Source organism: Camelina sativa, chromosome 11, assembly GCF_000633955.1.
Source record: "Camelina sativa cultivar DH55 chromosome 11, Cs, whole genome shotgun sequence".
NCBI classification, from domain to species: domain Eukaryota; kingdom Viridiplantae; phylum Streptophyta; class Magnoliopsida; order Brassicales; family Brassicaceae; genus Camelina; species Camelina sativa.
The window spans coordinates 6,107,830-6,120,599 of record NC_025695.1 but is presented as its reverse complement, the minus strand read 5'-3'; the positions used below and the strand labels follow the sequence as shown (position 1 = coordinate 6,120,599).

The 12,770-nt window shown below is 32.6% G+C and overlaps 3 protein-coding genes across 3 annotated transcripts in view; 2 read left to right on the top strand and 1 right to left on the bottom strand.

Moving 5' to 3' along the window:
* On the top strand, positions 89–1,308 carry LOC104721905 (cytidine deaminase 7-like). Its single transcript, XM_019232385.1, is given in 2 exon segments — positions 89–634; positions 637–1,308. Coding segments are annotated over 2 exon segments (999 nt in total). The 5' UTR covers positions 89–132; the 3' UTR covers positions 1,134–1,308.
* On the top strand, positions 2,858–3,967 carry LOC104721904 (cytidine deaminase 6-like). The gene has a single exon (XM_019232384.1). It carries the CDS (start codon positions 3,306–3,308, stop codon positions 3,774–3,776), a length of 471 nt encoding a protein of 156 aa, XP_019087929.1. The 5' UTR covers positions 2,858–3,305; the 3' UTR covers positions 3,777–3,967.
* Positions 12,562–12,770, bottom strand: part of LOC104721903 (PRA1 family protein C-like) — a 7,178-nt gene continuing 6,969 nt past the window's right edge. Inside the window, exon 2 of the mRNA XM_010439980.2 lies at positions 12,562–12,770. Within this exon, the coding sequence (XP_010438282.2) occupies positions 12,562–12,770 (209 nt within the window).

Genomic DNA, 12,770 nt, shown 5'->3' with positions numbered 1-12,770 from the left:
TCACATTAAGCACAGAGACGCAACACATCACACCTATATAAATAGGTAAAGACGTTAACTCACTTCTCATCTCATTTCCATCTCTCAACATAAAATATAAAAAGCACACGATCCCAAAATCAGACAGAGACAATGGCAGAACAGCCCAACTTCTCATCTTATTTCCAACCTCCCAACATTAAATCTCAAAACGCGACAACAGCAAAAGATCAGTACAAGTTCGTTTTCAGTGCCCTCGAAGCAGCATCGGAAGGCGTCACCGAACCCAAGAGACTTCCAGTTCTGATAAAAAAGGCGATGTCACTCGCTCGGGCTCCAATCTCCACGTACAAAGTCGGAGCCGTCGGACGCGCATCATCGGGTCGGGTCTACTTAGGCGTCAATGTCGACTTTCCAGGTCTTCCTCTTCACCACTCCATCCACGCCGAGCAGTTCCTCGTCGCCAACCTCGCCCTCAACTCCAAGGAAGGCCTCCGTCATTTAGCCGTTGCCGTCTCTACAGACGGCATCGAATTCGGCACGCCGTGCGGACACTGCTGCCAGTTTCTTTTGGAAATCAGCAACGCACCTGACATCAAGATCCTGAGCAGATCAAAGCATGTAGAAGTATCATTCGCGAGCCTTAGATGCCTCTTACGGACAGATTCACACCCGACAGAATCCTCCCGAACGGTACCCCTCTCCTTCTTGAGAAGCGCGATAACTGCCTCAGCCTCTCGAGTTCTGCCTCAGAATATATCTGCTCAGAATCATACTCTTCCCATCTGAAGTTGACGGCTCTAGACGCGGCAAACAATTCGTTCTCGCCGTACACTGACTCTCCGTCGGGAGTGGCGCTGCTTGACGACGAGGGGAACGTGTACCGTGGATGGTACATTGAGTCAGTAGCGTCTAACCCTAGTTTGGGGCCGGTACAAGCTGCGCTGGTTGATTTCGTGGCTCTTGGCCGAGGCAAAGGGTTCGATAAGATCGTCGGAGCGGTCCTGGTGGAAAAGAATGCTGCGAGGGTGAGTCAAGAGAGCACCGCGAAGATGCTTTTAGAGACTATAGCAGCTCCCAACTGCGGTTTCAAAGTCTTCCATTGCTACGTGGATGCCATAAAAAACGTTAAGAATGTTGGTCTTCGTTATTAAACTATTTTGTTATCCTATCATAATTATAATGCTTTGTTTACTTCTTGGTTGGGTTCATTAAACCTTCTAATAAGGTCGTACAATACATGATATAGAATCATAATTATGTTATGTTTTCTTCTTGGGATCATGTTACCTTTCAGTTTCAGAATAATAATATTGTCAATGTAGTTAACTAGGAATTATCAAGTAATTTTACAATCTCAAATCAGTTTGTTCTTATAAATGGCACCTTACGAATATTATTTGTGAATCGCTATTTTCTAAAAACTGTGAAAAAAACTTCTATATTGTTTTTCCAAAAGCATAATAATATGAAAAAGATGTCTTTGATCAATGAATCTCCATTAATGAGTAATATAAAAAAAAGTCTCATTTGCAAACATATACCATTGACCACTGGCAAATTTTCTTCACAATTTCAACGATAAAGCGAAGCGCGATGTGTATATCGCGGACTAAATATACTCCTTGTCACACTCTCAAACACTATGAAATCAATTTATTAGTATCATTTTATGAATAAATTCTCAATTTCTATTTGTTTTACTAATCCATAGGTACCATGAAAATGATACTAATTAATACGACCGATTTTTTTTGTGTACCATTTTTTAGTTAATTTATACAAAACTACTTATAAAGTAATACTAACTACTCTAAAGAAATTGGTTTTGAAAAATGGTTTGTAAGTCATTATGTTATTTGTAATCTTGTGCATTACCTAGGTAAACACACCGTTTAAAAAAGCATTCAACATGTAGACACATCACATATCTAGTAATACGTGGTTGGCAATTTAAAATACACACGGAATTTGTGTATATGACTCGATTATCATTATTCATTAAAATACATTTTTCTGAATAACTCGAACACATATTCTATAACAGATTTGAATATAGACGTGACACTATCAAAATAGTCACAGAGTTGAGGACTATTAAACTAATCCTTATTTACCACTCTTTATTCCATTACCTTTTTACTACTCTTCATTACATTATTTATACTAAAAATAATCCTAATTACTTTACTTAATTATAAAAAAATGGTTCATGAATCTTACCAAAAAAAAAAATTGGTTCATGAACTTGATAGTTACGGTCATTTTTTGTCTTGTAGTTAATAGGTTGCGTATGTGATTAATTTTTTTTCTATATTACTTGCACCCATCAAAATGTTACTAATTTAAGAGTTAATTCCACCGCTCTTCATGATGACACTTCATACGAATCTAGGAAATAACCTTACTACTTTTCTTTATATATAAGATAGAATTTATGAGTCTCAATGAGTCATAATCACCTTTTTTTCTTTTTAATCTTGGTTGCGTATGTGAAAAAACCTCCATATTATCTTTTACCTATATTGCTTTTCAAACAATCAAAATGTTTATAATTACGAGTTAAGGACTAATGAACAATATTTTACCACTATTCATTACATTACTTCTTACTATAAATTATAAACATAACCCTAACTAATTTGCATAAAAGGTGATTAATAACATGAATCTTGATAGTCACAATCAACTTTTTAGTTATGTTGTCACAATCAACTTTTTAGTTATATTAGTCACAATCAACAATCAATATTATGGAATGATGTAAACACGTTTTTAAAAAGCACTTTTACAGTAAAGCACACAGACGATGCAAACACACCTCTATAAATAGGCAAGGACTTGCTTCTCCACTTCTCATCTCATTTCCAATCTCTCTCACAAACATAATACATCCCAAAATCAAACAGAGAAAAATGGCACAAGAGAACAAGTTCGTTTACACCCCTAGCGAAGCAGCAGAAGTGGGCATCCACGGCCCCCGTGACCTTCCAAAGCTGATGAAGAAGGCGATGTCTCTCGCTCGGGTTCCAATCTCCGAATTCGGAGTCGGAGTCGTTGGACTCACATCAAAGAGTGTGGTCTTCTTAGGGGTCAATGTCGAATTCAAAGGTGTTCCTCTTCATCACTCCATCCACGGCGAGCAATTCCTAGTCACCAACCTCGCTCTCAACTCCGTGGAATAACTCACTCATATAGCCGCCTCCGTTGACGCCATCGACTACGGTGCGCCATGTGGCCACTGCCGCCAGTTCTATCTGGAATTGGGCACCCCGCCTAAAGTCGAAATCCTGATCAAAAAACCAAAAGAGGGCAAAGACGAGTTCATGAGCCTCGACAGCCTCATGCCGGAGAGTTTCGGCCCTGACAGTCTCCTCCCGAAAGACTACCCTCTCCTTCTCGCGCAGCGCGATAACAAACTCGTCCTCTTGGACACCTCCGAAGAGATCTGCTCTGATCCAGAGGAGTGTCCCCATCTAAAGTGCAGGGCTCTAGCGGCGGCCAACAAATCGTACGCGCCGTACAGCGAATCTCCGTCGGGAGTGGCGCTGAAGTGCGATGACAAAGTGTACAGAGGATGGTACCTTGAATCTGTTGCGTATAACCCAAGTTTAGGGCCAGTACAAGCTGCGCTGGTTGATTTCGTGGCTCGTAGCGGAGGCAAACCATTCGAGGATATCACTGAAGCGGTCCTGGTGGAGAAGGGTGATGCGACGGTCGTTCAAGAGGACACGGCGAGGATTTTCTTGAAGAAGATAGCCCCCAACTGCGATTTCAAGGTCCTCCGTTGCAAGTAGCACTAAGAATATTGATGGCACGATGGTGATAGATATATAAAAAATGATATTATTAAGGAAAATAATACGCCGGTAGAGGATTACACTGGTCTTCGTTATAATCGTGTCGTAATTATTTATGAATGTCGTCAGTACCATATATATTCATAGTTATGTTCTGTTTTAGTCTTGGGTGCATCATGTTGTTACCTTTCGATAATGTCAATATAATATGATATAATTATACTTGTGTTTTGTTTTCGTCTTGACCTTTTAGTACTATATATTGTCAATGCAGTATTACGATCTCAAATCGCATCTCACTTAGAAATGTCACTTTACGAATATTATTTGTGAATTGCTTTTGTTCTTTTTGCAAAAGCAGCAGGAAAAAAATATCAAATAGATTGATGTCTTTGCATAACCTCATGAACTGTAACACCACAAAGATACGAGTAACCGTGATACAATCTACCGTAGATATTCTAACTAGCATTTTACGAATAAATATGTTTAGAAAAATCTATATTTCAAAGCATCAAAATATTACTGCTAAGACTACCTATTTTACTCCTATGATGACGTAAACACCTTTTGAAAAGTATATGATTCGAAATTCAAATATGCATGAACTATAAGTTTTTTTTATTTAAATTACTATATAAATCCATTGAAAAATGTTACTTAAGTGAGTAAGTGGAGGTTCCTAATAAAAATATTTTATAATCCAATTAATCACAGGTTATGTTACTTAACCAGGTGACCACAAAGTACACTGAGGGCTCTTGATGTGCAAGAAAAAGCAAAGCAATAAGATCTGATTTCTAGTATGAAGAACGGCTAATTCTTGATGAAAAATGAGCAAATTATATTCCTATATTTCACAAGTAACAGATGATTCAAACATGATCGTCGGTTCACATGTAAGCTCCTCGGTGATTCTTCATTACAGCCTTTGAAGTTGGATGAAAACAAATATTCAGAACGTTGATGGCCAGCTTGAGTCCTTCTTATGTTCTCTTGCTAAGGTAAAGAAGGGCTATATTCGGTTTCACCTTTTCTATGACTAGCCTCAAACTTAGAGAACAGCTGCTTTGGTGTTCTGTTTTTAATAGGATCTGTCAAATATTAGGAACCGTTTGCTTGATATTTATACAGTAGAACAGTTATAGAGAAGATAACCATGGCATAAATCATCTCTTCATGATCCACGTATCTGCAAAAGCTTTCCTTGTTAGGCTTTTGGAAGCATTACAAACACAAGTTTATTTTTCCGCCAGTTGTGATGCAGAAGCTTAATCATTATGATTTTAATTAACAAGTATGATGTGTGCAGTGTGCATAATGAATCGTACATTTTCACTGGTGTTTTCATCAATCACATACGCAACCAACAACACTACGAAATAAATAAAAAGTGTTTGTGGCTCCTAGAAATATCAAGATTCAAGAGTCATGAACCAATTTTTTCAAGCAGAGTAGTTAGGACTATTTTCTGTAATTTAGTACTAAGTAGAAACTATATATAAAGTAACGAAATGAAGGTTGGTATGTGAGTCAATAGTCTTAACAGTTAATAAGATAGGTTTATTAATAGGTATAATCCGTGATTTATATATCAAGGAACTAACAGAGAGAAAGAAAAAAATATATTCCAAAGTAAAAATGTCCAGTAAAAGTAAACATTAGTTATAGACTTATAGTTAGTTAAATTATTTTAAAATTATCATTAAACTATAAAGTATACACTAAAGATTTACCAGAAAATTAGGTCTCAGTTAATATAATAAACAAACAAGAGTCATAATTTGTAACAATGCTTCTGAATATTTATAAAAAATGGAAGAAAACAAAAGAAAAAAAATATTTAGTAAAGTGTATATATATGGGAAAAAGGTGTTATTGACCACTTAAAATTTTCTTTTGAGAAAACAGAGAAATTGATTCTCTGCGATGGCGACTGGCGGATCTATTCCAGCAGCGACCGGTGGATCTACTCCACCAACTCAAAATCGAAGCAAAATCAATAACGGTGTATAAAGACTTCAGAGTCTCTCGAATTTTTTTGGTATCTCTCTCTCTCTCTCTCTCTCTCTCTCTCTCTCTTTCTCAGTTTTTAAGAAGATTAATTTTGATTAGGGTTAGGAAAGGGTAATGTTATTCAACCCTTGCTTAACACGTTCATCAAATCTGGGGGAAAAGACCAATATGACAATAAATATCTTAATTTAAGTTGTGGTCAAAGGTAAGAGATTTGGTGTTTAGTTTTGAGTTATTTTCTAAACATAATAAAGAGAATAATTCTTTATAAAAAAACACTTTGTAAACCTTCAGTATCATTATCTTTCAAAACAAAAAAATAGATAAAATAAAAAAAAAAAAAAGTAAAAAAAAAAAGCTAATTACAAGCAAAACATAAGCAAAAAAGCTAATTACAAGCAAATTTGTTTCACATTTTATTGTTTGTTATGTATTATGTGTTTTTAGATAGATGTTTTCAGAGTCTTTTATGTTTTAATATTTTGTTCCATCAGCTGAGTATAAGGTTAACGTCCTCGCCAGAGTATAATGTTAAAATTACTCTATAATAGAGTTTCGATTCTAAAATAAAGTGGAATTGTAGATGCTCTAATGTGTTTATTTTAGTTTTGATACCATTCTGACAGTTGATCCTGAACAATTCGCAAGGATCATTACCTTGCCAACTCTTCAGAAGTTCCTGTGGGTATCCAAGCTGCTGAGCAATTGAACGCAATATATTGACTGTGCGAATAGAATCAGGAGGATGTCGAGCAACTACAACTGATAAACAAATCAACCAAACTATCATGATTCGACAACCGACCATCTTCCTGAAAAGAGATGAGGTTTTCAAGTCAATTGACAGATCGATCCGCGTTGTAAGATTTCTGCACAGATAAATCAAAATCGATGATGCAATGAAGATTGGAAATCAAAGAAGACAAATCAGAAGATCTGGTGCTTCTACATAAATCAATCTTACCTGATATGTGTAACTTATGTCGGTCTTGATAAACCCTAATCGGAGAATTTTCTAACTTGAATCGGGAAGATAGATGTTTGAACCCACGAGACACCTCAACAGATAGATGCACAAGGTTTCAGAGGCTCGTATATGCTCCCAGAATTGGATTCAAGCTTTAATTTTGTAAGAATTGCAGATCGGCGACAACTTTGGAGAGTCGCTAAGAAGAAGAAACGGAAATAGGAGGGAAGGAAAATAAAATAAAATTTAATATTTTTTAAAAGTTTCGAGTACCAAACAAGGAAATAAACCACCTGACATGACCTGACCCGACCCCGTGTATTTTAAATCTACTACAATCATAAGCTTTTTTTCTTTTCATTAAATTTCAAGTCATGGTTGTGAGTTGTCCTTATTTTTTTCCTAATTACCAATAATCGTAAAGCAAGTCATTAATAGGTATAATCCATGATTTATCAAGGAACTAACAAAAAAAAGAACTATATTCCATAAAGTTTAAATTATTATTATTTTGGTGCCACAACAAGAGTAATCATCATTTTATTACGTTGTTAACACTATCTACACTAAAATATTATACATATTAAATTATAATTATATAAAAAATAAATTGTCGTGCCATATTCCACGGAAAAAATATTATGTCGACTAATCACCATTTCCTATATAAACAACACAATTATAGATTGTCAAATAAACTACAAACTACTAGGAATACCCTGTGCTTTAAACACGGATCAACATTTTAACTTTTTTTAGCTTTAAACACGGATCAACATTTTAATTTTTTTAAATATAATAATTATAATTGCTATGTAAAGTTATTTTGTTTGAGATAATATTTATTTTAATTGTTCTGTAAATCTATTAGTCTTTTTGAATAATAATTATTTTAGAATACTATAGTATTTTATTTTTGACGTATATTACAGTTTTATATTGTTTGTTTGTTGAATTTGCATCATTATTTTGTGAAACATGAAGTAGTAATTTGAATATTATAATTGTGAACAAATAAAAATTATTAATTTATCATCTATAAAAATTTAGTTTTACCAACCCGCCAATGTGGAAATTAAAACACACATTTTTTATAGATCGAGTAATATATGTTCGTTTTAAAAAATTCAAATCACAGCAAATGCAAAAAAAAAATCTGCATTTTATTAATCATAGGTATTATATGAAAATTCCAAACAATTTGTAAATAAAAGAAAATAAAGATGATAGGAGAATCATAATTTGAAATCTTAACAAAATCTTTGAAATTTAATTATTAAAAATAATTATATTGTGTACTTGGATATAAAATCTTAGTTTTTGAAATTCTGATTGGTTTATATTTAAAAAAAAATATTTAGTAATTTCGTCCATAATTTATTCGAGAGAGAAAATATATTTTTTCCTAGATTTTTATATTTGATCTGTCATCGTTTTTTATTTTTTAATTAATTATCTTTATTTAATTAATTAACTAAGTTTAATTAAGTTTTTCTAATGGCAATTGAATGTAAATTTTTACACATTTTAAGGTTAGTTTCATATTTGTACTTCTCAATTAATATAGTAAGATTTCACAGAAAAAATAATTGAGTATTTTTTGAAAATATTTTGAGAGTTTTTGAGAATTAAAATTTTACGAAATGTAAATTAAATTTCAAATGGAGAATTCATGTATTTCGTCTAAATTTTTAGCCAATTTTTTTTAATAAAAATTGTATAATGGGTAATTATTGTAGAGAACAGTTATGAGACTTAAATTTTTTGATGGACAGGACTGGATGAGACGAGATAAGACGAGATGGAACGGGATATGATGAGATATAACGGAACGAGACGATACCAAACTAAAATTCAATATTTGGACTTAATACCAATACTGTACATACACTTAATTTATGTATTCCAAATAATAAATTCTAACTCACTTTTACACATTCAAAATTTATATAAAAAAATTATCTGTTACTCAATGTTAAAATTGTTTTTGGTAAGACACAATGTTAGATTTATGAAAAGAGTAATATTAACTAACATGTTGTTTGACGATTTCAGTCTATATAATACTTTCATCTTTCACTTTATTATAATAGTCTAAATTTATAAGAGTAATATTAACTAACATGTTGTTTGACGATTTCAGTCTATATAATACTACCATCTTTCACTTATTATAATAGTCTTCATGCGAAGCGAAGAAACCCATATACAGTAATTAAGTTATTTTTAGTAGCTAAACAAATACAGTAAATGAAATTAAAACTTAACTACATGTATTTTAGTCATAGAGATCTTGGAGCACACAAATATAATAAATTTTAAACATATGAAAATTTTACAATATTATTAATGTTTACACTTCTAAAAAATTATTTAAAATTAAAGGAGAGTATTATATAGCGAGCAGTTTGGATCAATATTGATAAAAAAAAAATTATTAATTTGGTGCTAAAATAAAGGTAATCATCATTTTATTATTTTGTTAACACCATCTATATTGAAAATATTATACATCTTTAAAATGATTAAATTATGATTATGTAAAAATAAAATTGTTGTGCCGTATACCACCGGTTAAATACTATGCCGACTAATTACCATTTCTTATATAGACAACACAATTATTGATTGTCAAATAAACTATAAACTATTTCACACAAAAAAAATTTGAGTATTTTTGAAAATATTTTGAGAGTTTTTGAGAATTCTAATTTTTACTAACTAAATGTAAATTAAATATCCAAATGGAGAATTCATGTATTTCGTCTAAATGTTTTAGCCAAACATTTTAATTAAAAAATTTATAATGGGTAATTATTATAGAGAATGGTTATAAGACAAAAATTTTGATGGAACATGAATGGATGAGACGTGACAAAACAAGATGGAACACGACATGATGAGATGTAACGGAACGAGGCAAGACCAAATTAAAACCAAACTAAAATTTGATATTTGGATTTAATACTAATATTGTATGTACACATAATTTATGTATTTTAAATAAAAAATTCTAATCAATTTTACGAATTTAAAATTTATATAAAACATTTGTCTAGTGTTGTAGCAGAGATTACTACCTAGTTACCAATAATCGTAAAGCAAGTTATTAATAGGTATAATCTGTGATTTATCAAGGAACTAAAAAAAATTGTATTCCATAAAGTAGCGTCCAGTAAAATCAGCTGTAAAAAAAAAATGTCAGGTAAAATTAAACATTAGTTTGTTAAATTATTTTAAAATCATCATTAAACTATATAGTATTCAAAAGAACTATATAGTATTAACATTAAGCAAGATTTAAAGTTGTATTCAAAAACTATATAGTATTCAAAAGCTCCATATCACCATTCCTTGCGGTTCGAACCTTCGACATCAGGAATAATTGCTAGGTGCGTGGCCAACTAGGCCACACAAATTATTTAACTTTTAATCAACATTTAATTTATATATAGTAATTGTTCTTGTCAAGTCGTTTAGTTCTAAAACAGGTCGGATATTAAGGACCCATTTGAAAGCCTCCCAAGATGCTTCCTAGTTTGCCTCCCACCGACTGGAATTGCAAATGGGGCTCTTGGTTCTTGGATCCTGTGGACCATTTGGATATGCCGTAATAAGCTGATCTTCGAACAAAGATCCATTTCTCCGATAAAGGCGATGACTCAAGCAATTACCCAAACCCGAGAATGGTACTTAAGCCAAACCCCAGAGAATCCAATGGTTCATACTTATGCACATCGACAACGCCTTGAGGAAACCCCAGACCTGATGCGTTGCTTCACGGATGCAGCTTGGAAGGAGGACTCCCGAGACGCGGGCTTTGGCTGGATCTTCACAAGTTTCTCCCCAAATTCTGAATAAACGGGCAGTTCAAATTCCCACCATGTCAGATCGCCGCTTATGGCGGAAGCGATAGCATTGTATTTGGCTCTGCAACACGCCTCTGATCTTGGTTATCGGAAACTTTTGTTCGCTTAAGATTCACAACAGCTGATCAAAGCGATTAATTTGGAATTTCACCCGAGGGAGATTCATGGGATTCTACATGATATCCTCTTGTTAGCATCGAGTTTCGAAAAAATCTTTTTCACCTTTGTTCCTCAAGAGAGGAACCGACGAGCGGATGAGATTGCGAAAAACTCTCTATCTAATTTAATTTCATTTAATGGTTTATACCTACCTATCCTTGTACCATCTGATGTAATTCCCCAGTTCAACCGGCCTTGCATGTACCAAACTTTGGCAAGTTAATGTAATTTGATTGAAAAAAAAAAAAAGCCTCCCAAGATGCTTAAGGAAGGTTGATTTAACCAATAGTAGGCGCGATAGGACAAGCTACCCATCTGTTGTTCGAGAAAGGTGGATTTTAATTTTGACTTTGTTAAGTAAAGTGACTTCAGTGATTGATTAACCCGGTTTGATAGTCCGGTTTAAGATCAATCAATTTGGGCTAAGTTGATTTGGTTTGGTTCATGGACAAACCAATTTGAAATTTTAATTAAATTAATGTTTGATTTAAAATAAATGCTGGATCGGATTTGATAGATTTTTTTTAAAAAGAATTCGATTTAGGGGTTAACAAAAATCGGTTTGTGTTGTGTTTGATTTGGCCATGGTTTTTACACACCAAAAATAAACTAAAATAATAAAAAAAATAATAATAATAAAATAGTCAACAGTCATGATTCTTTTTTTTGGTCTATTTTGGTTGTTTCTTTAATGTTTACCTCATTTTTTATTTGTCATATTTTTTGTTTTGGTATTTTTTTTTCTTTTGGTAACTATTTGATTTGTCATATTTGATATGAGACTAATGAATCTTTATTTAAATTTGGTTCAAATAACAGGGAATATATCTTCTATAACTAATGCAAGATTTTCTTGAGATATGTGTTAGACAATTTTTCAATCTTTAGATATATATTCTTTGTTTGACAAGAAAAAGATATATATTTCTTTATTTGATAAAAAAAAAAAGGATGCACACCATCTAATCCCTTATATAAAGAAAGATGATCATTTTGCTCTAAACCTAACCCAAAAAAAAAATTATCTTCACTAAAAAAGAGCTATTATGATGTCCGCACAAAAATTTCAACTTGCGTTTCTGCTCTTAACTTTTTGTCTTCTTTCTTCTCAATCCATTGCTCAAACAATTGGTAATATTGTATTTCTCTTTGTTTATTGATTGTTAAAAATAAACCCTAATAAAAACTTGATCTAATAACAACAAATTCTACATAACATTTAAAGTCTTTAAAACTCTATTAACATTTAAAATAATTTTGATCTACATTGATGCATCCATATATTTTGTATCATCACCTACCATAAGATTTCAAATTCCTTAGTAAAAACTATTCTCTTGACTTAAAATCCGGATCATATTTTGTTGTTGTTGTAAAACAGTAAAAGTATGATGTATGTCATCATATAAAAAAAAAACGAAAGCAAAAGACTAAATAGTATATATTGATATTTTTGGATCAAAATCTTGATTTTTTAAATAAAAAAATAATTAATAACACATGACCCTACTTATGCTTTTTTTAGTCAGCAGTCATATGATTCTTTGGTTTGTCTAAATAATTTTCCTAAAACTAAAAAGAGTTAACTAATTTTATTTTTTTAATTTAAATTTGGTATTTGCAGCAGAGAAAATGGCTATAATTGATACTACAAGATTTTCATGAGATATGTATAGACATTTTTGCAATATTGGTTGGTTACGCGATGTTTCACAATGGCTATGTAGACACAGTCACGAATACCAAAACAGATATTCTTGTGTTTCATTTGTTAAGAGGAAGAAGAAAGCGACGAAGATGCTGTGTGCATTGTCAGCTTCTCTTCATCATCTTCCAAGACGAACAACATCTCTGTATTCCTACACATGCCATGAACCAGAACAACGGGCAAACCAGCCATAACCCCGATCATAATACCGCGGGATACATCTGTTAATAGAAATATACCGATCGTGAGGACCAACAAAACCAGCACCAAAT